We start from the raw sequence: 26,412 nt of genomic DNA, 5'->3' as shown, positions 1-26,412 counted from the left end.
GCTATACAGTCCATGGGTTTGCAAGAATCTGACATGACAGCAACTGAGCATGCATGCACGCACTTAAAATTCAACAAGAAGAACATAACCAATTAAAAACTTGGGCAAAGGATCTGAATAGACACCTGACTAAAGAAGGTAACAAGACTGCAAATATAAATACAGAAAGATCTCCAGCATCATATGTCAGTAGAGAAATGCAAATTAAAGCAATGAGATAACACTACAGACCTGTTAGGAAAGCAAAAATCCAAAGCACTGACAACACCAAATATCGGCAGGGATGAGGGCAACAGGAGCTCTCATTCACTGTTGGTGGGAATGCAAAATGACACAGGCACTCTCTAAGGCAGTTTGACAATATTTCACAAAACTCAACATCTTCTTACTACATGACCCAGTAATTGGGCTCCCTGGTATTTACTCAGATGAGCTGAAAACTTCCATACAAAAACCTGCACGTAAATTTTTATAATAACTTTGCTAATTGTGAAAACCTGGAAGGAACCAAGATGTCCTTCAGGTGAATGGATAAACTTGTGGTATATAATATTGTTTAGCACTAAAAACAAATGAGCTGTACAGTCACAAAACAGATGCAAGAGTCTTAAATTCATGTTATTAAATGAAAGGCTATGTATGTAGCACATGATTCCTACACATGACATCCTGGAATTGGCACAACTATGAAGAGAGTAAAATGATTGGTGATTTCCAGGCCGGAGGTTGGGAAAAGGGAGGGATGATTGAATAGGTGATGCATGTAAGATTTTTAGGGCAGTGAAACCACTGTACATGATACCATAATGGTGCATTTGTAAAACCCCATAGAACTGTCTAACACAAAGAATGAACTATAATGTAAATCAGTGTGTCTGTGAAAGTCACTCAGTCATGTCCGACTCCTTGCGACTCCATGGACTATAGGCCATGGAATTCTCCAGGCCAGAATACTGGAGCGGTAGCCTTTCCTTTCTCCAGGGGATCTTCCCAACCCAGGAATCGAACCCAGGTCTCCCACATTGCAGGTGGATTCTTTACCAGCTGGGAAGCCCATGTAAAGCAGGGACTTTGGTTAATAAGAATGTATCAGTATCAGTTCATCAATTCTAATAAGTGTACAACGCTGATGCAAGATGTTAAAAATACATTTTGCTGTGTGTGGGGAGACTGGAAAAAGAAGAGATAGAGGAGAACTCTCTATACTTTCTGCAAGACTAAAACTGCTCTAAAAAAATGAAGTGTATTAATTAAAAATGTTCATTGTAAGGGACTCAATCAATACAGGCAAGTATATGAAATTTACTCAAAAAAAAAATGTGTGTGTATGCTTAATTGCTCAGTCATGTCCAACTCTCTGCAACCCCATGGACTGCACCCACCAGGCTTCTCTGCCCATGGGATTTCCCAGGCAAGAATACTGGAGCAGGTTGTCATTTCCTTCTCCAAAATATGTGTGTATAAATTTATAAATAATTTTACATAAATATTGTATTATTTTTCTGTTAGTGCCATAACAAACTACTACAAATTGTACTAAGAACAAGAGAGATTTATAGTAATGAAAGGAACTCTCCTTGGAAGACAGTACAGTGTGAACATGTAGAAATGCACAGAGATCAACATATACCCCCTATTTCATCCCACTCTGCTCCCCTACAGTTACTTATCTAGAAATCAGAAAAGGCAAAGCAAACATCATTAGGAAGGAAGTAGGAAAAACAAAAGATGAAAGGGAACATCTGGCTATTTAATGATTCTTTTCTCCTCTAATACTGTACAAATTATGCACCCAAACACTGAAATTCCGGTAGATGTAACCAAACAACTATTTTGGCTTTCTTTGGAAAAGTATAGAAAAAAATCTCAGCTGTCAGTAAGAACTAGAAATAGGCAAACTCATTTTTACTTAAAAAAATAAAAAGATAAATATTAGATTTTTGAAGTATTTCCTGGACATGCTTATTGTTAATTACTGACAAATTTCAGAACCTGTTCATCAACTTTAAGATTGTGAGCTTCAAAATCAGATTATACCAGGGGGATTCACATGTAGAATAAATGGTATCCACATTATTTATCTTTCTGAAGAGGTCTACTAGGTGAATGCATAGGATGGGGCATCCATACCTTAGTGGTTGTTGTTTAAATCGCTAAATTGTGTCTGACTCTTTTGCAACCCCATGGACTGTAGCTTGCCAGGCTCCTCTATCCATGGAATTTTTCAGGCAAGAATATTGGAAATGGGTTGCCATTTCCTTCTCCAGGGGATCTTCCCAAACCCTGGGATCCAATCTGAGTCTCCTGCATTGCAGGCGGATTCTTTACCACTGAGCCATCAGGGAAGCCCTTATCCATAATTTGACAGTCAGCAAATTACAATAATAGTTAAAGAAATGGACAGTCAAGAGCAAAGTCACCAAGTATCTGGAGTGGTGGTATTTCAGATGGTGTTCTGCAGATCCTCTTGGGGCTCAAGAGGTGGCCTGACCCAAGCATGGCCCATCCCCTTTGCCCCTCATTTGAACAAAGCAGCTTCTTGGCCTTTTTTTTTTTTTTTTTTTTGATAAGTTGAAACTCTCTAAAATCTCGCTTAAATAGATTCCATACTTTTTAATAGGATGAAGATGACTCTTCTATGATAAAGAATATTACAGGGTTATCTAAAATTGTTTGGGTATAAGATTCTTTCAAAAACAAAATGTTTGAGTTTGTGGTAATTAATTTTCTTTTAAATGTATTATTTATTAAAAAAAAACAAGATGTATGTTTCACAATTTTGCATTTAGCATCTAGAAGGTTAATGTTAGATCAAAAGCAGTGGAACTGGAAAAAGTGACCCCATCAACACAGTCCATGGTTGCAGATGGCAAATACTTAAGCCTAAGAGGAACCTGAAAAGGGCTATGTAGCCTGAGTCATACCACATGAAATCCTAATGGCCAAAACCCAAAGAGTGTAAGACACGATCTCTCCTCACTGCTATCCTTACCCCACAGCCTCGTCCCAAAGGACAGGGAGCTCTTTCCTGTAAAGTGACATCAGAGCCACAGGAAGGCAGAGTGTCATGAGCACAAGTCTTTGTGTGGCTCAGGAAGGTTTTCTAAGTACCCCTTAGATTTCAAACATCTTTGCAGTATTTGCAGTGTGAGGAGGAATGCCGCTATGAATTATTAATTCCTGTGCCTGATGGATAGAAGTTATAAAACTAGCTGCATTTTAATAATAAAGCTCAGCTTCACTTGAGCACATTAGGACTTGCTCGGGGCAGGCAGACCCATGGGCTAGGCGGATGGCCGGGCACAGTGCACAGTGCCCAAAGACAGCCCAGGCGTGGGTGTCTGCTTTGCTGAGCTTTTAAGTGAATCTATTTCATGGTACATTGGACATGCAGTTAGTAGGTATGGACTAAAGGGCTGAGAAAAATGAACATTTTTGGTAATAAGAAGAATGGAGAATAAGGACATGTCTTTAGATGTTGAGCCATAAAAAATTACAATTAGTGACTATATAGGCCATCCAAAGTGCCAACAGCTATTTTTATACCCACTTATAGAGGAACCTGAATTTTATAGAAGATAGCTTAACACTACAGAAGTCTCCATAGATTACTACATATATCTGAAAATCTTCTTAAAATGTGATGTGGAAAATGTTTCTATTTTCTATTTTGGTCACACACACATAGATATGTTTTTTTGCTCTTTTATTTTTGGACAAGAAATTTTTATGCACAAAGGGACCGACATTATGTGAGAAAAATATTGTGATTGCAACATATGCTGGGATGGAATTCTCCAGGCACTAAAATAACTTTCTTTGAGCTTCCTGACTGAAGTGACAACCCTGCTACTGCGTGTGAACTTGGTCTCTCACCCTCTTGCCCTACTAAGTCATTCCCATGGGTGAGGGCAGCACTCTACGTCCAAAAGAACATTTCTAACCGTCTCCCAAGACTCAAGATCCCAGAGATGACTGCAATTAAAACTTACGGATGATGCTATAGTTTCTATACCAATTTTTTTATATAATCTGAAAATTAGTATTGAGAGTTTTGTCTAAATTATTTAAATTATCTTTTCCACTACAAATGAACAGAATGTGAACATACGGCCACGAGCATTTGCATTAAAGCATCAAGTTCTTGTGAGTCAGTATTTTACAGACTGGGAATTTGTGATCTTCTCATACATTGCTAAATTGTGCTGTAACTTGTGGTTAATTGGGAATGACAGGGAATTTAAATTAGTGTTAAATTTGGGTTAGATTTACTCCACAACAGACTCTGTGCAGTGTGAACTTTTGAAAAGTGCCCTATGTGTGGATGTGTGGGGATGTCTGGGGTGTGTACATTTGTTCAACACAAACTTAATGCACCGCTATTGCAGAGAAGTCAGACATACTAGGCACAGAAAAAAGGTGCATGTGTGATGATTAAACCATCCCTTTTAGCCAAAATTACTTACTAGTCTGATAGTATGGCTAACAAATAACTTTGGTAAAGTTGTAATGCTTAGAAATTTTAATATGTTATTGTTTTAAAGCTTTGCCTTTCTAATCTTCTCCAGTAAAGTGGAGTACTTTGCTCAATATGTGGCAACTGAATACTCTCCACTCTGCTGTGTTTACCACATCACTGCTGCTGCTGCTGCTGCTAAGTCACTTCAGTTGTGTCTGACCCCATAGACAGCAGCCCACCAGGCTCCCCTGTCCCTGGGATTCTCCAGGCAAGAACACTGGAGTGGGTTGCCATTTCCTTCTCCAACGTATGAAAGTGAAAAGTGAAAGGGAAGTCGCTCAGTCGTGTCCATCACTAGAAATCCCTAAAGCTTCAACTTTTATCAAAGAGTTACTTTTCATTTTTCCTATAGAATAGAGAATGTAAGGTGAATGCAGGTAACCACACAGAATTTTTATTTCTGGGTCCTCCATGATCTCTTTAGAATATTCTAATCTGTTCTTTGAAGTGTTAGAAATTTCTAAAGTATATAGTCATCAATAATTATAACAGCATCATAGTATTCTGTATGAATTCAGTAGCCTGGAGGCATATACAAGGAAAATTCATGACAGTGTGTATTCTAAAGAAGTATCATTGGAAAGAAACGATTACTTAAAGTTTCTCGTTTTTGTTTTCTGTATAAATATTATTTCACCTTATGGAATGGAATATTGGGAATGGAGAAAGGGCAAGAAGATGCTCTCTTTCACCAGCTTATTTGTTTCTAATCTACTATCAAAAATTGAAAACAGCAGGGGGTGGGATGAACTGAGAGAGTAGCATTGAAACATACACATTACCATATATAAAATATTAAGAGGTAGCCAGTGGGAATTTGCCATATGATGCAGGGAACTCAAGCTGGTGCTCAGTGACAACCTAGAGGGGTGGGATGGGGTGGGGGAAGGAGGGAGGTTCAAGAGGGAGGGGACACATGTATACTTATGGCTGGTTCACATTGTTGTATGGCAGAAACCAACACAACACTGTAAAACAAATACCCCCCAATTAAACATTAAAACAAACAAACAAACAAAAAACACCCTGAAAACAGGCATGCTGAGGTGAGATTGCCTACCTATCTGTGAGGCCACAGGTGTCTATCTGGAGGTCACGGAAACTCCCTAGCGCCCCCTGCTGTATGGATATGGGATCCACTGCTTCGTCGCCAATGGAAATGAGCCTCAGGCAGCCCTGAAATCCACCCAGGGAATTAGTACATCCAGGGTGAGAACTGTTGTCAGGACAGCCTGAATGAACATGGAGACAGAGGAGAAAAAAACAGTTATGAAAAAATATTGTACAGTATTTCTCATTAGCAAAAATTGTTACCTCCATTTGCTAGTAGACACCTGAAGCAAGAAAAGCTATGGCAAACCTAGACAGCATATTAAAAAGCAGACACATCACTTTGCCAGCAAAGGTCCATTTAGTCAAAGCTACGGTTTGTGCAGTAGTCATGTACAGATGTGAGAGTTGGACCATAAAAAAGGCCAAGAGCCGAAGAACTGGTGCTTTCCAATTGTGCTGGAGAAGACTCTTGAGCATTCCTTGGACAGCAAGAAGATGAAACCAGTTAATCCTAGAGGAAATCAACCCTGAATATTCATTGGAAGGACTGACGCTGAAGCACCCGTACTTAGACCACTTGATTTGAAGAGCTGACTTATTGGAAAAGATCCGGATTCTGGGAAAGATTGAGGGCAAGAAGAGAGGGGGACAACAGAGGATGAGATGGTTGGATGGTATCGCCGACTCAATGTACATGAGTTTGAGCAAACTCTGGGAGATAGTGAAGGACAGGGAAGCCTGGCATGCTGGAATCCATGGGTTCCCAAAGAGTCGGACACAATTTAGTTACTGAAAAACATAATTTGAGAAGGGCACATCACCCATGGATAGGGTGGTGGAGAGCTGACAAGAACAAAATGTGTTGGTATTGGTAAACTGTAAAAATAATGACTAAAGCCAGGCTTAAAGAGAGATGAGAGGAAGGGAAGATGTGAAATCTGACAAATAGAGTTACTTCACTTTTAATTTAAGCAGTCTGATTTCTTTTTTGAAAGTACATTTAAGACATCACTCCTTTTAGTATGATGTTAAACTAGATGAACTAAAGGCATGTGAGAGCAGAATCAGAAAAAAAATTATAGGCATAAGAGGACTTAATAAATTTCAAATGCTTAAAAATAATCTTAAATTGAGAATTGACCTGGATACCCTCCATTCATCTAAATGTTGTTAAATATCCACATGTGTGAATTCACAGGCATATTTTTAAACACTTCTGATAATAGCTGGTCTAATAGTAATTTATTCTTACTTTTATTTTTTTAATTAGGCATTTTAGTCAAATATATTTCAACATGAATAGACAAACAAATTAACAATATCTCATAACTATATAGCATTGTGAATAATGGAGAAAACAAGCAACACAATGTTCTATGGAAAAAAGAAATGACCTTTGATTAATTTCAATAATAAGAGTAAAATTTACAAGTTCTGTTACAGACATTAATTGGTTTGCTGTACAGTTACCAACCATAATTCCTACAGAGTAGTTCTGTTTTATCCTTCTGGGTCTCCCAAGAGATAAAGTTCTTAGAATGATTATGAACAAGGACAAGACTTTAAAATCAAAATCAAAGCAGATGGGGGCCAGAGCCACCTTTTTTTCCACTTGTAAGGCCAGCAGGGTTTAGAGTGTCCTCTCACCCTCCCCTAAATTGTCTCCTAAAGAAATCACAGGTTCTTAGATTTGCCTACTGCAAGACTGACAATGTAGGAGAGGATGGGGAAAGTTAGGCTAAGAGGATGCTGTCACCGTGAAATGCTTCTGAAAAAGGCAACAATTTGGAGAAACCTGCGTACAGAGTCCAGATCACATTACTCCCCTCTGCTCAAGACTGAGGCCCTCCCTAGGAACAGCTGGGCTGCAGGGAGCTACTTTCATAAGGCTGTGTCTGTCCTGAGGAGCCACAGTGCCCGAGAATGCAATGGAGTGATGCAGCACAGTGGCTGCACACCATTTTTTCAACTGGGACCTCCTTAAAGTGCATGCCTGCTTCAGAGAACCCCTTGGGGTCTTCAGAGGCTTCTTCTGCAACTGCATTGCAGTTCAACTTGTCTCTCTGCCCATCACAGTTACTCTTTCAACCTTCCAGGTGCTGTTTCAAAGAATTACCGCTACTAACCCACCCACACGAGAAACTCCCATGCAGAGGCAGCTTCCTACGGAATGAAAGCTACAACTCTACATGGGAAAAAAGCTCAAAGTGTTTAACTGAATTGAACACTTTATTTTCATCTGCAAATATGAAACAAGGACAATATTCTAAATGATTAACATTGTAATAATTCCCAAAAATTGTCAAGCAAATTTTATGCTTGACATGAAATTTACCTATTTTATTTATGCTTTGCCTTACAATGTTTCATTTATATCACTTATAGAACTATTTTAACTATTCTGCTTTGTATTTTCCAATAATTTTAATATTCAGAAATTCTTATGTTAATATTTACAGTTTGGGGTTATTTTATAAGATTCTTATTTTTTAAATCAAAAGGAATAAGTATTTTGTAAAGTAAAGATTTTGTTCATTGTACTTATGTGTTTTTCATTCATCTCTCTTTGTACTTGTGTCTTGAAATTGCTGGTGTACTTTCAAAGAGCAAGAACTGAAGACAGAGCCTCTTCTTGTTCCTGCATAATGGATGCTAGCTTTCTGCCTAAGAATTTTCATAAAATACACAGAGTTTTTCTATACTTTTCTTTCAGTGATTGGGGCTTTAATGGTTTGTATTTCTGACAAATAGAATTCAAAACAAACCGAGGACTGCATCAGGTTGAAATCATGAAAGGCACAATGAAACCTCAGAAATTAACTTCAAAGGGACTTTGAAGTTTCCATTTTAACGTTATATCATAAAGAACTGTTTAACTCTGCAGCTTTCCTTTACCATTTTCTTGTCTTATGTGAAAACACACACATTTTCATTTATAAGAGAATTTCTGAAGGATTGGATATATTTGGAAGAAACTTGGTGTATCTTTATATGTTATATGCTGTGCTGTGTGCTGTGCTAAGTTGCTTCAGTCATGTCCAACTCTTTGCGACCCCATGGACCATAGCCTGCCAGGATCCTCTGTCTGTGGGATTCTCCAGGCAAGAATACTGGAGTGGGCTGCCAAGAATCGAACTCATGTCTCTTACAACTCCTGCACTGGCAGACAGGTTCTTTACTGCTAAGCCACCTAGGAAGCCCTTGTATCATCTAGGTGACTTTTACTTACTGCACTTAGTAACTAAGAATGTTAGGATAAAACATAGGAAACATGAAGTCAGTAAATCATTTTGTGGAATCCCTGTTAATCCTTTTCTGTTTTCTTCCTTTTCTCCAGATCGCCATCCTCAAACTCATCCAGAACACATCACAGTATCTAACTATACCTGTTAGGAGAAAGAAAAACCATATCCAGTTAGTCACAAGGAGAAGGAAAGGTCAAACCAATGAGTGTTCTATTCTCCAACTATGATATAAAAGTCAAGAAGTAAGGGTACCACAGCCCAAGAGAAGCTCGGGGCAGGAGACATTTTTCCATACAGATGGTTGCCCCACAGCCCCAGTGGGCCATTCATCAATGACCTGATTTGGGATGGACAGTGAAGTGGACAATGAGTAGTTACTGCTAAATTAATGAAAGATATCCATCACAATTGAGGGACTCAGAAGTTTAAGTACCTCTGAGGATGACAGATAAATTGTCATTTATGTCAAGACACCAGAATGGGTCCTCAGATGAAACTTCATTAGACTTGTCATAGGCTCACTGGCCTGCTAACATTTCACAGAAGGACACTCAGGGGATTTTGAACATAACTTAATATTCCCCAACTCTGTAGTGCAAGTATGCTATTGAGCAGTACAAAGATTCAATAGAAAGGAATTTATTAAAGCTTTACTTTCCACTGCCCCTAATAGCGGGCACCAAAAATTTATGTACAGTGGACTATTAGTGAAACTGCTGTTAGAGGAAAATTACAAAAAAAAGTTCAGACTAAGAAAAGGCAAAAAGGAAAAAGGGATAGCTTGTGACTTCCCTGGTGGTCCAGTGATTAAAAATTTGCCTTCCAGTGCAGGGGATGTGGGGTCGATCACTGGCCAGAGAACTAAGATCCCACACGCAGCAGGGCAACTAAGCCTGTGTGCCAGAGCTAGAGAAAGTCTGGATGCCTCGACAGAGACCCAGCACAGCCCCGAAAAGACACCCAGGAGGGTGTATAAAATTTTCAAAAGTGATACCTAGATCACAGAGTTCTGATGGGACTTTTAGAAATATTGTTATTTTATAGATGACCCTTTTTACTGTAAGATAGTGTGGTCTGAGATTGCCAGGCCAAGATGGAATAGAGATTTCCAGGTGGCCAGAGAGCCTTGGTTTAGGCTGTGGTCCTGCTATAATCACTGAAATCACCTCTTTCATTGCTAAAGTGTCCTGAAATTATATGGTCACCCTAAGGAGGAGAGCTGGCTAAAACTCAACATCCCAAAAACTAAGATCATGGCATCTGGTCCCATCACTTAATAGTAAATAGATGGAGAAAAACTGGAAACAGTGACAGATTTTATTAATTTTATTTTCTTGGGTTCCAAAATCACTGTGGACACTGTGAAATTAAAAGATGCTTGCTGCTTGGAAGAAAAGCTATGACAAACCAATATAGTGTATTAAGAGACATCACTTTGCCGACAAAGGTCCATATAGTTAAAGCTATGATTTTTCCAGTAGTCATATATGGATGTGAGAGTTGGACCATAAAGAAGTCTGAGCCCCAAAGAATTGATGCCTTTAAATTGTAGTGCAGGAGAAGACTCTTGAGAGTCCCTTGGATAGCAGGAGACCAAACTGGTCAATCCTAAAGGAAATCAACCCTGAATATTCATTGGAAAGACTCACATTGAAGTTCCAATACTCTGGCCACCTGATACCAAGAGCCAACTGATTAGAAAAGACCCCGATCCAGGGAAAGATTGAGGGCAGGGAGAGAAGGGGACAATAGAGGACAGGATGGTCGGATGGCATCATCAAATCAATGGACATGAGTCTGAGCAAGCTCTGGGAGATAATGGAGGACAGGGAAGCCTAGCATGTTGCAGTCCAAGAGGTCGCAAAGAGTCGGACATGACTTAGCAACTGAACAACACAAAAAATGTGGATGTTTGGCTGAAGCCGACACAATACTGTAAAGCAATTATCTTTCAGTTAAAAAAAAAAAAAGAAACTGTAATAGCAAGCCATACTAGTCTGCTTTCATGGGGAAGCATCACAACAAAATTCAACTGACCATATAATGATAATTGGAAACTTGCAGTTGACTGTCCATCAGGAAAAACAGTAATGGGAAGGAAACCTGGTCAAGTAGTATTTCAGAACAGGGAGTATTGTTTTCCTTGAAAAGTCAAATATCATTAGCTGGTTTTCACCTAGATGACCCAGGAACACTGACTTTATTAGTCCCAATATTGCTACAGAGCATAGACTGGATGAACTTCACTTCTTTGTCAACATCATACATATTCTGGTACTTACAGACACTGAGCAAGAAGGTAAGTAAACAGATACTGACAGAAGCTACCCTTTGGACATTAGAGTTTTCAGGAGTGGAGCTCAAGCTGTAGCTGACCTACCCTACTTTACCCAGAACAGCATTGGAAAGTCCAACATATCATGGAGACAAATATGGAAATCTTGAGCAAAGTTCTACATGTGCATAAAAATTGTGAATATAATAAATCTACTGAGAATCAGAACTCCATGCTCACTGGTCCTAGACCTGCCTCTCCTGGTTTTCCTTGAGTAAAAATAGTATCTATCTTTTTATTTAACATCAGTAAATTAGTCCATTTTGGTTTTACTTGTTTGTTTTAATCTGGAAAAGGCTTTACTTGAATTTTAAAAGTAGTATATATTCTTTCTCTAGGAAAAAAGATGCTGTTATGTTGGTGTAAGATATACAGTTGACTGGCTTCATTTGAATCAGTGTCTGAAACTGTTCTGTAGGAGTCAACTAGATATTTATAGCTATGCTTATAGAGGCTACTCTAAATTTATACACTAGTTAGGAAGAAAGTGCTGTGATTACAAGTCCTATTTTTGCCACTCAGTGCCAACACAGAATTACATTAGAAAAATAGGAAAGTTGTAATGAAGAAAAGTCATTATGCCATCTCGTGGGATGTTTAAACTTTGCAATTCCACTCGTCTTAGGAACACTGTTTCTTCTTGGAAACCATATTAACAAGACAGTTCTCTGTATATCAACACAATTTTATGAAAATACATAAGAAAGGCTTATTACATCTTTTTCAACACATTTCCTCTAGCTCTCTAGGATCCTTAAATAGATAGTAATGAAGCCAAAGGCCAGGTGTATGTGCACAACCAGTGTGACAACTGTGGGTTCTTGAGCATTCGTTCATCTTAACCATTGGAGCATGCCACTAAAACCCCAGTACTGAATGTTGTTTCACTGAATTAACTGTACTTCTTAGGAGTCAGATAGTTTATGCATAAGGAAAAACTTAAAAATCACTGGCAAGATGTCTCTTAGCAGCTACACTGATATTTACAGCATTTTTAAAATAAAAATGGGCACAATCAAAATGTCCATCAACATAAAATGGTAAAATGGAAGAGTAAAATATGGTACAATATGCATCAAAAAGCCACACATCCATGAAAATTAATTAAATTCAGCTATTCACAGCCACATGGCTGGATTTCAAAAACGAATGTAGAACAGAAGAAGCAAGTCACAGAAGAATGAACGCAGGTTTATCCTCTTCAAAAAAGTTAAAAGCGAGGCAACACAAGACAATTTATTGTTTAAAGTTATCTACATAGATGATAGATTATTAAAAAAGCAATATACAAAGACTGGCTTTAAAAAAGCAGAGTAATACTTAACTAGGGGAATTAAAGTCTAGAGGAGCAACAGAAGCCTCAAGTGTTGTAGTGGCTAATTTTGTAGACAAGAGGATGCACCCGTATATATTCTTTTTATGAAATATTATAGTCTTTTTAAAGTGTGTGCATATGATCTATTTCACAGTAACAACTGACTCATGTTGCATCAGTATGTAAATATTTATGGAAAGTACCTACTCTCAAGTAGCCATGCATTCTGAGAATGCAGTATGTTCCATACAAAAGATGATTTGAGAAGTATTTTTCTTTCACTTTTTAATACAAAATGTTAAAGGTGTTTTATTTTGTGTCATTAAACAGTAGACACAGATTGTTCTTTCTGTATCTGTCAGTGCTTCAAAATATTTTATCTTTTAAATTACAGTTCTTGGATAAATTCTTTATTTCGCTTTGAAGGAATTTGTTCCTCTCCTGAGCTATAAAACCCATCATTTAAGTGTAAAGGTTTAAAAGAGTATCTGGGTCAGAAATGCATCACATTTAGCAAACAAGAAAAGCAAGCAATCTTAACTTTTAAAGCTGCTGGCACAATTCCACCTTTCCCCATGAAGTTTGCTTTAGGAGACTTCAAAGATTAAACAACCCAATTCACGGTTGATGTACTTTTTGTCAATTCTCAAGGGAGAATTTTATACTTTCTTGTTGAGCTATCAAGCTATCTCCACCATGATTCCAAACTTATTTTAGAAAAAAATAAAAAGTATAAAATGCAAAACAGCAATAATGTCAGAGAGGGCTTCAAGCCAAGATTAAAAATAAGTCTTACTATTGACAGTTCTAAGCTTCCAGTGGCTGAGGATTTTTCACTTGAATGCTCCAGGGATGGAGATTTATTACCCTCAGAAGTTCCCCCTCCCTGGTGGAAAAGATCCTGGATGGACTCAATCAAGGTTCACTAAGCAGGCAAAACACCCACTGACTACATCCCAGGGAGATGGACTGTTGATGTCTTGGTAAAATCCATCACTAAGCAATGAGTGACATATTAATGGGCTTCTCCTGTGGCTCAGCAGTAAAGAATCCATCTGCAGAGCAGGAGATGCAGGAAACACAGTTCAATCCCTGGGTCAGGAAGATCCCCTGGAGGAGGGCTTGGCAACCCACTCCAATACTCTTGCCTGGGAAATCCCATGGACAGAGGAGACTGCGGGGGATGATCCATGAGGTCGCAAAGAGTCGGACACGACTGAACACGCATGCATGACATATTAACAGCCATTGAATTAATCTCTTCCTCTGTTGTGTATAATGATGCCCTTCTGTATTAGGCAGTGGGAATAGACATCTTTTTTTTTTTATTATTTATTTACTTATTTATTTTTGGTTGTGCTGAGTCTTCGTTGCAGCACGTGGGTTTTGCTAGTTGCAGTGAGCAGGGGCTACCCTCTAGTTGTGGTTGCGGGCTTTTCACTGGGGTGGCTTCTCCGGTTGGGGAGCAGGGGCCCTAAGGCCTTGGGCTTCAGCAGTTGTGGTGCATGGGCTTAGCTGCCTTAGCATGTGAATGTTCCCATTCAGGGATTAAACCTGTGTCCCCTGCATTGGCAGAATACCAACCCCTGAACCACCAGGGAAGTCCAAGTTTCTTAAATTTTAAAATGCAGCAGACTTCCTGGGGATCTTGGTGAAATGCAGATTCTGGTTCAGGAAGTCCGGATGGCACATCTGCATTTCTAAGAGCTTCCGGGTGATGCTGATACTGTTGGTCCATGGACCACACTTTGAGTAGCCAGGCCCTGGGCAGAAAAGAAGCCAACAGACAGAAGAACACCCCCATGCAGCAAAAAACCTGGCACATAAAAGCTGAAGGAAAGATTGTAAGCGTCATTTGGCTTTAGGAAAATTCCTGATGGCAAGGTATTAAAGGTAAGAAATAGAGAGCAATTACCCTCAGTATTGCTTCCACATAGAATCACCAGAGAGTATTCAAAAACCTGTTGTCCAGGTCAGGCTTCCCTAGTAGCTCAGCTCATAAAGAATTCGCCTGCAATGCAGGAGACCCCAGTTCAATTCCTTGGTCAAGAAGTTCCCCTGGAGAAGGATGGGCTACCCACTCCAGTATTCTTGGGCTTCCCTGGTGGCTCAGACCACACTGCAGGAAAGAATGCACCTGAGCAACTAGGCAGAAGCACTCAGCATGGAACCAGTTACATCAGAATTTCTGGGGATGCAGCCAGGCATCAGCATTTTGAATCCTTCCAGGTGACTGCAATATGCAACCGTAGTTGAAAACAAATGCCAAACTTAAAACCAACCTTATGATGTGCACTTTTAAACAAGGCCATCTATCTGGCTTTCATTTTTAGACCACAATTTATCATCTTTGATCACTCAAAATTCTCAATGACTATAACTAAAAGAGAAAAACCATTCTTCACTATTAATTTTCATGTAAAACTATGAATTGCCTTAGAAGGCAGGAGCATAAAAGGTAAAGATGGTTTGACCACCAATGCAGCCCAGTTCCTTTCACTTACCCCCCAAATAGTAGGTGTCGCCTGACTCAATCTGCCCACGCAAGGAATGAGCCATGGAGGCTGCCTCACCATCCACCATCACACTCAGGTGATTCCCTCTTGCAGATAAGGACACAGAATGCCACTGCCCATCATTTAATCCAGCACCTGGAAGTAAACAAAATGGGTTAAAATAAATTCCTATAAACCTTGGTAATACCTCAACAGAGCAAGTACTTGAAAACAATATGATGCATACCTTGGGCCACCTTCCACAGACCACCAAGAACTCATCTGAAGCCCACCTAGGTCACTCAGCTGGGTGAGCAATGAAGAATGCACCACAGGGACACAGAGAGACAGAGAAAGGTGAAGGATAGATGTGGACTTGTCTGGGGGCTTCTAAGCAGGCAATTAGGTTATGTGGTATGTTGGTCATGCTTATCTAGAAGAAGGTGCTACCTATGTCAGCTGGAGGAGGGTCTTGTCGAGTAAATTTTGTGGTTGCAGAGGATCCTTGTGTCTGATCCATCAGTCATGGACTGGCCTGTCTGATATTTGTTTATGTAATAACAAAAATGATTATGTTCAGTTAGGATTACTATGGCCTCTATGCACAGTGCCAGGGATATACTTCAGTTTCTCATCATTCAGTTTAGTCAAAAAGGTGCACATAAAAAAAAAAAAGCAGGTGGGGGGACAAAGAAAGAAATCAGAATGAAGGGGTAAAGTGAAAAGAAGAGTGGATCACTCATCCTGCCTTGAAAAACACAGCATTGGTTTGTTTCAGTCCTAGGGCCTTAAGAGAATAAAATTTCTATGAATGACCCTGAACAATCATGAAATCATAAACTATTTCCAATTACATGGCATCGGACATATTTTAGCCTCATCTAGCCCACTGATAGTTTGTGATGCTGAGAAGTACAGGTAGTTTCCAAAAATGCAAGTTATAAAAATAAAAACTTATTCTCACTTTCATATATTGTCATTATCTATAATATTCTTGGCAGACTATTTTAAAAAATATACTGACAGTCTTTAAAAATAACAATTTAAGTATTAATAAAACATGAAAATTCATAGAATAGAATAAAAGTTTATAAAAGCATTACATTAAAGTGTGTCTGTACATATTCAAACATTGGATAAAGATGGAAAAGAGTGGCAAGAAATATTCTTAAATATTAACCTTCATTTTTGGTTGTGGGAATTGTTTTTCATTTTATGTCATTTTTACATTTTCTGTTTTTCTTTCCAAATAAGATACAATGTATTCCAGCTATCATCACACCACATGCGTGTATCCTCAGTCATGTTTGTGTTCAACTCTTTGTGCCCCGATGAACTGCAGCCTTCCAGGATCCTCTGTCCATGGGATTTTCCAGGCAAGAATATAAGAGTGGATTGCCCACTCCAGGGGATCTTCCTGACCCAGGCATTGTACCCGTGTGTCATGCATTGGCAGATGGATTCTTTACCACTGAGCCACCTGGGAAGCCTACCAATTTTTAAAACTACTATTAATTCCTTCAAAGCAGTCATTGTCTCTTGAATCTATCAGATGAAATATCTATATTTTCTTCAAGTGCTGGAGCTGGAATGATAAATTAGTTGAATCACTGACTGCCCACCAACTGTGCATGGCTCTAACATCTACTACAGACCAACTTGTAGGGTTTTCTATTGAATGAAAACCCAGTGCTGCGTCATGCAAATACATCAAGCCTTAGGTGTCCCAGTACACTCACCCACGCAGTGTGTGTGTGTTAGCTTCTACTAGGTTATTTTGTGGACATAAACAACAGCAAAGTTTCAATGAGTAACAGCTAGGGTTTGTTTCTTGATCTGGCCCCAGGCCATCTGGCTCTGTATCCTTTGTGCTCTAGGTATTCATCCAAGCAGCACCAGGCTAATACACAGGCCAACCCCCTGTCTTTCTGCAGAGAGAAAACAGCATCTGGCAGAATCTTGCTATGGTGTTGGCAGTTTCTACTCAGATGTGGCACAGGTCCCTTCTGCTCGCATGCCAGTGGCCAAAATGTGTTATTTGGCTAACAGCAAGGGATTTGTCCCCTCCACAGGAGGCCACTGCAGCTTGCACAGCAGGCCCCAGATAATGAATGTTTCAATAGAGGGGGTGGGGGCAGGAATAATTGGAATCTTTAGAAATTGTCTTGGTCAACAAGGAAGAGGGTCATAAAAAAAAATCAATTTTCATTCATTGAAAAGCAAGAGTGAGATGACTACTTGATTTTTTTGACACCATGCTCAAGAAAAAGAAATGCAAAAAGGCAAAATAGTTGTCATACGAGGCCTTACAAAGAAAGAGAAAAGAGAAGTTTAAAGGCAAAGGAGAAAAGGAAAGATATACCCATTTGAATGCAGAGTTCCAAAGAATAGTAAGGAGAGATAAGAAAGCCTTCCTCTCAGTTAGTGCAAAGAAACAGAAAAACAACAGAATGGGAAAGACTGGAGATCTCTTCAAGAAAATGAGAGATACCAAGGGAACATTTCATGCAAAGATGAGCACAATAAAGGACAGAAATGGTATGGACCTAACAGAAGCAGAAGATATTAAGAAGAGGTGGAAAAAATACACAGAAGAACTGTACAAAAAAGATCTTCACAACCCAGATAATCACGATGGTGTGATCATGCACCTAGAGCCAGACATCCTGGAATGCAAAGTCAAGTGGGCCTTAGGAAGCATCACTATGAACAAAGCTAATAGAAGTGATGGAATTCCAGTAGAGCTATTTCAAATCCTAAAAGATGATGCTGTGAAAGTGCTGCACTCAGTATGCCAGCAAATTTGGAAAATTCAGCAGTGGCCACAGGACTGGGAAAGTCAGTTTCCATTTCAATCCCAAAGAAAGGCAATGCCAAATAATGCTCAAACTACCGCACAATTGCACTCATCTCACACGCCAGTAAAGTAATGCTCGAAATTCTCCAAGCCAAGCTTCAACAGTATGTGGACCGTGAACTTCCAGTTGTTCAAGTTGGATTTAGAAAAGGCAGAGGAACCAGAGATCAGATTGCCAACATCCGCTGGGTCATTGAAAAAGCAAGAGAGTTCCAGAAAAACATCTACTTTTGCTTTACTGACTATGCCAAAGCCTTTGACTGTGTGAATCACAACTGTGGAAAATTCTTAAAGAGATGGGAATACCAGACTACCTGACCTGTCTCCTGAGAAATCTGTATGCAGTTCAGGAAGCAACAGTTAGAATTGGACATGGAACAACAGACTGGTTCCAAACAGGAAAAGGAGTACATTAAAGTTGTATATTGTCACCCTGCTTATTTAACTTATATGCAGAGCACATCACACAAAATGCCGGGCTGGAAGAAGCACAAGCTGGAATTAAGATTGCCTGGAGAAATATCAGTAACCTCAGATATGCAGATGACACCACCTTTTTGGCAGAAAGCGAAGACGAACTAAGGTGCCTCTTGATGAAAGTGAAAGAGAGAGTGAAAAACTTGGCTTAAAACTCAAGATTTAGAAAACTAAGATCATGGCATCTGGTCCCAGCACTTCATGGCAAATAGATGGGGAAACAATGGAAACAGTGTCAGACTTTATTTTTTTGGGCTCCAAAATCACTGCAGATGGTGACTGCAGCCATGAAATTTAAAAGATGTTTTCTCCTTGGAAGAAAAGCTATGACCAACCTAGACAGCATATTAAAAAGCAGAGACATTACTTCACCAACAAAGGTCCATCTAGTCAAAGCTATTTTTTTTCCAGTAGTCATGTGTGGATGTGAGAGTTGGACTATAAAGAAAGCTGAGAGCCGAAGAATTGATGCTTTTGAACTGTGGTGTTGGAGAAGACTCTTGAGAGTCCCTTGGACTGCAAGGAGATCCAACCTCTCAATCCTAAAGGAAATCAGTCCTGAATATTCATTGGAAAGTGATGCTGCAGCTGAAACTCCAATACTTTGACTACCTGAAACAAAGAACTGATTCATTGGAAAGACCCTGATGCTGGGAAAGATTGAAGGCAGGAGGCAAAGGGGAAGACAGGATAAGATGGTTGGATGGCATTACTGATGCGATGGACATGAGCTTGAGTAGGCTCCAAGAGTTGGTGATGGACAGGAAACCCTGGCATGCTGCATTCCGTGGGGTCGCAGAGTAGGACACAACTGAGCAACTGATCTGACTGACTGACTGAGTGTACTAGTGAGCTTGAATGACTCCAATCTGAGCATCTTCTGGTATGTCCCAATATATTTAACTAACACAGTTTACGAATGTTAAAGGCACAGACTCTTTACAGCTCTGTAAGTTTAGAAGTCGATCTTATGAATTAGAAGTTATGTTAGAGAATAGTGGGCATTTTAGTCTACCCCTCAAAAGTAAGTGCATATTTCTGGTAGAAAGTTAACCAGTCCTGTCTAATTCATATCACATTTTGGTATTTACAACCCATGTGACCATGTAAATCCATGTCCTTCAAATGCTCTTCAAACCAGCTTTTTTTTTTTTTTTTTTCCTGCTGGATCTCTCATTAATGACTTGGACTCAAGATTCACTTGGGGCTTCCCTCATAGCTCAGTTGATAAAGAATCTGCCTGCAATGCAAGAGACCTGGGTTCAATTCCTGGGTGGGTAAGATCCCCTGGAGAAGAAAATGGCAACCCACTCCAGTAGTCTTGCCTGGAGAATCCCACAGACAGAGGAGCCTGGCAGGCTACAATCCACAGGGTCACAGAAATTGGACACAACTTAGGAACTAAACTACCACCACCAAGATCTACTTGGGGCTTCCCCTGTGGCTCAGCAATAAAGAGTCTGCCGGTAATGTAGGAGCTTAGGTGACATGGGTTCGATCCCTGGATCAGGAAGATCACCTGGAGGAAGTAATGGCAATCCAGTTCAATATCCACTCCAATCTAATCCACTCCAAACCACTCTGTTTCCTGGAGCAGGAAATGGCACCTCGCTCCAGTATCTTTGCCTGGAGAATCCCAAGCACAGAGGAGCCTGGTGGGCTATAGTCCATAGGGTTACAAGGAGTCGGACACGACTTAGCACACATGTAAGATCCACTTGAGCCAGAAATGTTTCCAGCATGACCCAGAAGTTCAAAGATCCTGCTGTGAAGCAGCTAAAATTTTGTTTTTCTCATACTGTTAAATATTAATTAGAATGCATCCCCAGACGTTTTCATTTTCAGGAAGGGGATGGCTTTAAAGTCGCTAGTTACTACTACCATGTCAGACAGTAAAAATGCTGCACTCTTGCTTTTTGTTTTTTATTGGTGAAGTCAGAAGCATTTTCAAAGATTCAACACTCGTTCATGAAAAATCATGAGAAAAGTTGAAAACTAGCATATGGAGGATTCAAGTTAGACACTTAAAACATATATTATGAAACTGAACCTGAAATAAAGTTTTGAAAGAAGTTCTGTAATCTGAGAGCTAAAGAGGATGAACCAGAAAAAAAAACTCTCTATATGTTATTTTCAGCCTTATCATTTGGGGTTTCTCTTAATTGTTATATCGTATACCTGTCAATATAACAACTATATTCACTTAAAATCTGTCATTAAAACCTAGTTTGATTTTGTGAAATATTTCCTTTCTCTCCCTCACCCAACCACCTTTTCCTTCCCTCTCTCTCTCTGTCTCACTTTCTCTCTCTCTCTGTCTTTCTCTATCTAGCACAGGGGTCCCCAGCCTCTGGGATCTAATGCTTGATGATCTGAGGTGGAGTTGATCATGCCTACCAGGTTTGTGGAAAAACTGTCTTATACAAAACCAGTCCCTGGTGTCAGAAAAAGGCTGGGACCACTGATCTAGCATATTGAGGTATTTCACATGGAGAATTTGCAGAAAGCACTCCAGAATATCTTGAATTTGTAGTAGATGTCATCCGTTTATGTGACACAAGACTGTTCTTAGTAAAAATTAGCCATTTTAATTTAAAAATAAAATGCAGGCATTTATATTCATTGTCTCCTTCTCTCCATTATAAATCTCATCCTTTGTTTTTCTTCAGTGTGATTTCAAGTCAGCCCACTTCTGATGAAAGGACAGTCTGTTTCCCAGGCAACATGATTGTCAAAGGATGGATGGAGACCAGAAAATAGATTTCGGACTTTTGATTTGTGCAACTATAGATATGATGCTAATTCTACCACACCCTTCCAATCCCTCTAAAGGCCTCAATCTTGGGGGTGATGCCATGATTGTAGTGCTAGTGTTGAAATACTGTAACTAATGGTTATTGTGTTATTACTGATTGACCCTATGGTGCCAAGCGTTTAGATATGTTAAATCCCTGCATTCTCACCATAACACTGATTAGTGTCATTTTAAAGATGAAGACCCTGAGGCTTCATGAGAACAAGTGGGCTGCTTATCAAAGGCAGACCTGGAAATATGCAAGGGAGAGGAGTCCTCTCACACACCACCTCATAAATCAAATAATTTATTCTAATAACAGGATAATGACCATAGCACTACACACAACACGGCAAAGGGTAGAATTGTGTCTTTTCTTATAAAGGGCGAATCAGTTCAGTTCAGTTCAGTTGCTCAGTCATGTCCAACTCTTTGCGACCCCATGAATCACAGCACTCCAGGCCTCCCTGTCCATCACCAACTCCTGGAGTTCACCCAAACTCATGTGCATCAAGTCCGTGATGCCATCCAGCCATCTCATCCTCGGTCGTAAAGGGTGAATACAGACATTCATTTTTTCCTTTTCCTTTATTGCTCCCACTTTTCCTCTGTTTCTATGACCCACTTCCTTAGCCCTGCCCCAGAAACACATATGCACTAGAATCTACACCTTTGGTACATTTCTCCAGTTCTTCAGAACTGTCTTGAGATAACTATTAGGAAAAATTATCTACAACCTGGAAATAGGATACAAGATGCTTTTTCAATATCATTTAATGAAATTTAAGTTTCAGTTTGGTACACATTTGGGTACTTGATACAACATTTAAAGTGAAAAAATTTTGCAGCCTGTCTTACTTTCCATCTACTTCAACTACATAAAAGATTCCCTTTCAAATGTTGCTAAAGTAAGAAGCAAGCATCTCAAGAAATTCACCTTTGGTTTGCTTCTGAAAAATGGCACATTACACTGTAAAACCTTTAAAAATAGTGCAATAAAATATTTATGTGTTGTGTCAGTGCCAGCTTATAAAATATTCAATACCTGACATATATATATGTGTGTGGGGGGGGGGAAGGACAGTGTGTACCCACATGAACAACACTAAAAAGCTATCTCTTTTAGTTCATATTACATGTAAATTATGTGTGCATGCTAAGTTGCCTTAGTCACGTCTGACTCTTTGCAACCCTATGGACTGAAGCCTGCCAGGCTCCTGTGTTCATAGGATTCTCCAGGCAAGAATACCGGAGTGGATTATTTCCTCCACCAGCGGATCTTCCTGACCCAGGAATTGAACCCACATCACCTGTGGCTCCTGCGTTGCAGGCAGATAGTTTACCACTGAGCCAAGATTTAAGCAGTTGACTGAATCTGAATTGACACTGTCGACTCTGTTCATTTACATGCTAATCGTCATATATATGTTTTTTTATTTATATAAAAAAAGGAAAATTTAGTCTTCATTCCTAGCTTTTCAGTCCCAAACTGATAACCAGAGATCAGACAAGACAGTCCTTCCACATGAAACCTTCAAGGAATGACATGCCATGAGTCTACCTAGGTTTAAATTTATCAGTTTTAAATGTAAAGCAGTCCCCAAAGTTAAAAAATAACACGACTCAGAAGTGAGTCTAGAAATAAACAGGTTCTTCTCAAAAAGCTATAGAACATTCACCCATTTAGAAGCAGCCTCACCAAAAACAAGTAGGAACAAAGGAAGCAATGGCTCAGACATAAGAAAGAAAAGTAACTTATAATATTTTGAAAATCAATGTGTATATAGGTTTAAAAGACAGCTGAAAGAAATCTATTTTCTTAAGACTCCTTAGGATAGTCTAATGCCTTCTAGTAATTCAAGTTTACCTCTAGGTTCTACCTCAAACTTACAAATAATTTTTTTTCTTTAATTAATTTTTTATTAAAGTATAGTTGGTTTACAGTGTTGTGTTAGCTTCAAGAGTGCAGCAAAGTGATTCATACATACACACGTGTATATACATATATATATGTATAAATATACATATTCATTTTCATATTCTTTTCCCTTATAGGTTATTACAAAATACTGAGTAAACTTCCCTGTGCTATAACAGTAGGTCCTTGATGGTTACCCATTTTTTATTAATAGTAGTGAATATCTGTCAATCCCAAACTCCTAATTTATCCCTTTGGTAACCACAAGTTTATGATCATTTATTTTTAAACTTTTTGATAATTATGCTACATCATATTGATTGACACACCAACAGCCTGGAGTTACCTACTTCAAAGGAAAAAGCAATCTAGTTCTCTCTAGTAGGATTATGACTATCTTATGTATTCAGCCATTCATTTGTTTTAAAGATTACCCATCTTAGGTTTACATGCAAGAAGATATAGTCACAACAAATACCTATGCGTTATCTCAGGGAGGACGTTTATTACCTGCTGTGATGTCCCTGGCTGGATGTCCAGGCTGGGAGAGACTCAGCTTGAGTTTTCCATCACTAAGAACAAGGATGAGAGCTCCTGACCTATGGTGAAACTGACTGGTCAGCAACAGTCCTGCTCTGTTCCATGTTCGAAATTGGAAGATCACAGACACTTTGTCCTCTCTGGAAATGCCTGGCAGCACCAAGTAACTCCTGGAGCTCAGAAAAGTCATGGGGACAGTTTGCGTGTGTGAGCAGGAGAAGGACACATTTCCCTGTGAACACAGTGAAACAGACTTTAGGAAAGCACAGTTGGAATGCTTTCATTTCACAGACAACAGATTTTCCAAGACACTGAATTTCTTATCAACAATTCAGCAATCTAGGATTTTTAAAATGAGGCTTCCCCATCAAACTTAAATCCAGATTTGCCTTATAGGTCCCTTAAAGCACTGTTCAAGAACTTCCCTGGTAGCCCAGTAGTTAAGAATCTGCCTGTCAATGCAGGGCACGTGGGTTCGACTCTTGGTCCAGGAACTAAGATCCCACATCCCGTGAGGCAATTAAGCCCATGCACCACAACTGAAATCTGTGAGCCCTAGAGCCCACGCTCTGCAACAAGAGACATCACAATGAGACACCACAATAAGAAGCCCATGCAATGCAATTAGAGAAACTAGAGAAATCCCGTGCATGCACAGCAACGAAAGGGCAATGAAGACCCAATGCAGCCAAAAATATATAAATATAAAAATGAAAAGAAAAAGTGCTGTTTAGCTGGGTAAACCTATTTCTGAGTTTCTGAGGAACTGTCTATCTCCATTACCAAGCATTTGCAAAGGAATCCTGAGCCAAATCTTTCCCAGACTTAATGCTGGGTGTCCAAACTACGGTCTTTCCAGTAGTCACGTACCAGTATGAGAGCTGGACCATAAAGAAGGCTGAGCATCAAAGAATTGATGCTTTTGAACAGGGCTTGAGAAGACTCTTAAAAGTCCCTTGGACAGCAAGGAGATCAAACCAGTCAATCCTAAAGGAAATCAACCCTGAATATTCACTGGAAGGACTGACGATGAAACACCTATACTTTGGCCCCCTGATGTGAAGAGCCAACTCATTGGAAAAGACCCTGATGCTGAGGGCAGAAGGAGAAGTGGGCGACAGAGGATGAGAAATGGCTGGAAGGCCGTATAGACTCAATGGACATGAATCTGAGCAAACTGTGGGAGATAGTGAAGGACAGGGAAGCCTGGCATGCTGCAGTCCATGGGGTCCTAAAGAGACTCGACTGAGTGACTGAACAACAATAGCAACAATGCTGGGTGTGGGATACAACATAGACAATTTTCCTCTCTTGAGGTGCTAGATGTTTTTCTCCAATGTGAAGGCTAGCACAAAGGATAACTTACTCCAAGAACTTTCTTGTACTTGTCTTGATTATGTAAATGTGATTATAAGTGTGTCACTCAGGTGATAGCTACATCTTACTATAGGTAGGGCATGTGCTTTTGCATGTCTGAAGAAAAGAATGTGGCCAGGCTGGTCCTGCCACAGGTAGGCTGGTCTCTTCTCTGAAGTTCTTACAAACCAAATCACCCAAGGCTATCACCCAGCCTAAGATCTGATCTGTCTAGCAGGCTGTTTTTATTTGTATATAATTCTGTTTTTAAAGACATTTTTAATCCTTATGATATGTCTACTGCTCCAGGAACAAACTATTTTTAATCATAGTGCTTGGACGGAATGGGGTCAATATAATTCCAATTAAACCTTCTACATGAATTTTGTCTGAAATTAAAAACTTTTCTATAGATTTCAGATAGCAGAATACATACCCAAACATTACTCTTCCTCTCCAAAAAAAATAATACAAATAAAAAGCCAGTGAGACAGAACTTAACTTACCAGATAGCAAAGCATACTATGAAGTTACTGTAAGCAGATCCGTGTGTTATTGGTATAGGAATAAACACAGCAGTGGGACAGAATAAGGAACTCACAAAAACATCTGAGAATATATTAGTTATATATTAATATATAATATATAGCTATAATACATATATATAATATACAATATACATTATATAGTTACATATTAATAAAGCTAGCATGTATGTGTGCTCTGCTGCTGCTAAGTCACTTCAGTCGTGTCCAACTCTGTGCGACCCCATAGACGGCAGCCCACCAGGCTCCCCCATCCCTGGGATTCTCCAGGCAAGAATACTGGAGTGTGTTGCCATTTCCTTCTCCAATGCATGTAAGTGAAAAGTGAAAGTGAAGTTGCTCAGTCGTGTCCGACCCTTAGCGACCCCATGGACTGCAGCCTACCAGGCTCCTCCATCCATGGGATATTCCAGGCAAGAGTACTGGAGTGGGGTGCCATTGCCTTCTCCAGTATGTGTGCTCAGTCATGTCCAGTTCTTCTCAACCCCATGAACTTAGCTGGCCAGGCTTCTCTGTCCATGGGATATTTTTAGGCAAGAATACCAGAGTGTATTGCCATTTCCCCCTGCCAGGGTATCTTCCCAAACCAGCTATCGAACCTTCATCCCCTACATTTCCTGCATTGGCAGGTGGATTCTTTACCAATGAGCCACCTGGTAAAACTTAGTATGTAAGGAAACTCAACTATGTGGGATAAAGTGTGGGTTAGTTATTAAATAGTGTAGGACCAAATGGATATCTATCAGGTAGAATACAAAAATTAATCCTATATCACATAAAGAATAAATATCAAAGATTTAGGTTTTTTTTATTTAAAAACTAAATAAAACCAATTAAAAATTCTTACAGGAAAACCCATGAGACTATGTATATATTATAGGGTTTTAGAGACATTCCAAAGCTATAAAGAAATATACAGACCTAATGACCACATATAAGTGAAAATATTTATAAACTCAACAT

At 39.5% G+C, this 26,412-nt stretch overlaps 1 protein-coding gene across 3 annotated transcripts in view; it reads right to left on the bottom strand.

Annotated features, from left to right (window-relative positions):
• Nucleotides 1-26,412, bottom strand: part of LOC133252845 (contactin-associated protein-like 3) — a 236,558-nt gene that overhangs the window by 76,775 nt on the left and 133,371 nt on the right. For all 3 annotated transcript variants that reach the window (XM_061425821.1, XM_061425822.1, XM_061425823.1), the window contains exons 8-10: nt 23,519-23,780; nt 14,972-15,118; nt 5,580-5,751 (exon numbers count right to left, since the gene is read on the bottom strand). In XM_061425821.1, the coding sequence (XP_061281805.1) occupies nt 5,580-5,751; nt 14,972-15,118; nt 23,519-23,780 (581 nt within the window). The remainder of the gene's footprint in view (nt 1-5,579; nt 5,752-14,971; nt 15,119-23,518; nt 23,781-26,412) is intronic.

Source organism: Bos javanicus, chromosome 8 (genome assembly GCF_032452875.1).
Source record: "Bos javanicus breed banteng chromosome 8, ARS-OSU_banteng_1.0, whole genome shotgun sequence".
Classification (NCBI taxonomy): Eukaryota; Metazoa; Chordata; class Mammalia; order Artiodactyla; family Bovidae; genus Bos; species Bos javanicus.
The sequence above is the reverse complement of the archived record's forward strand: the minus strand, read 5'-3'. Positions and strand labels throughout refer to the sequence as shown.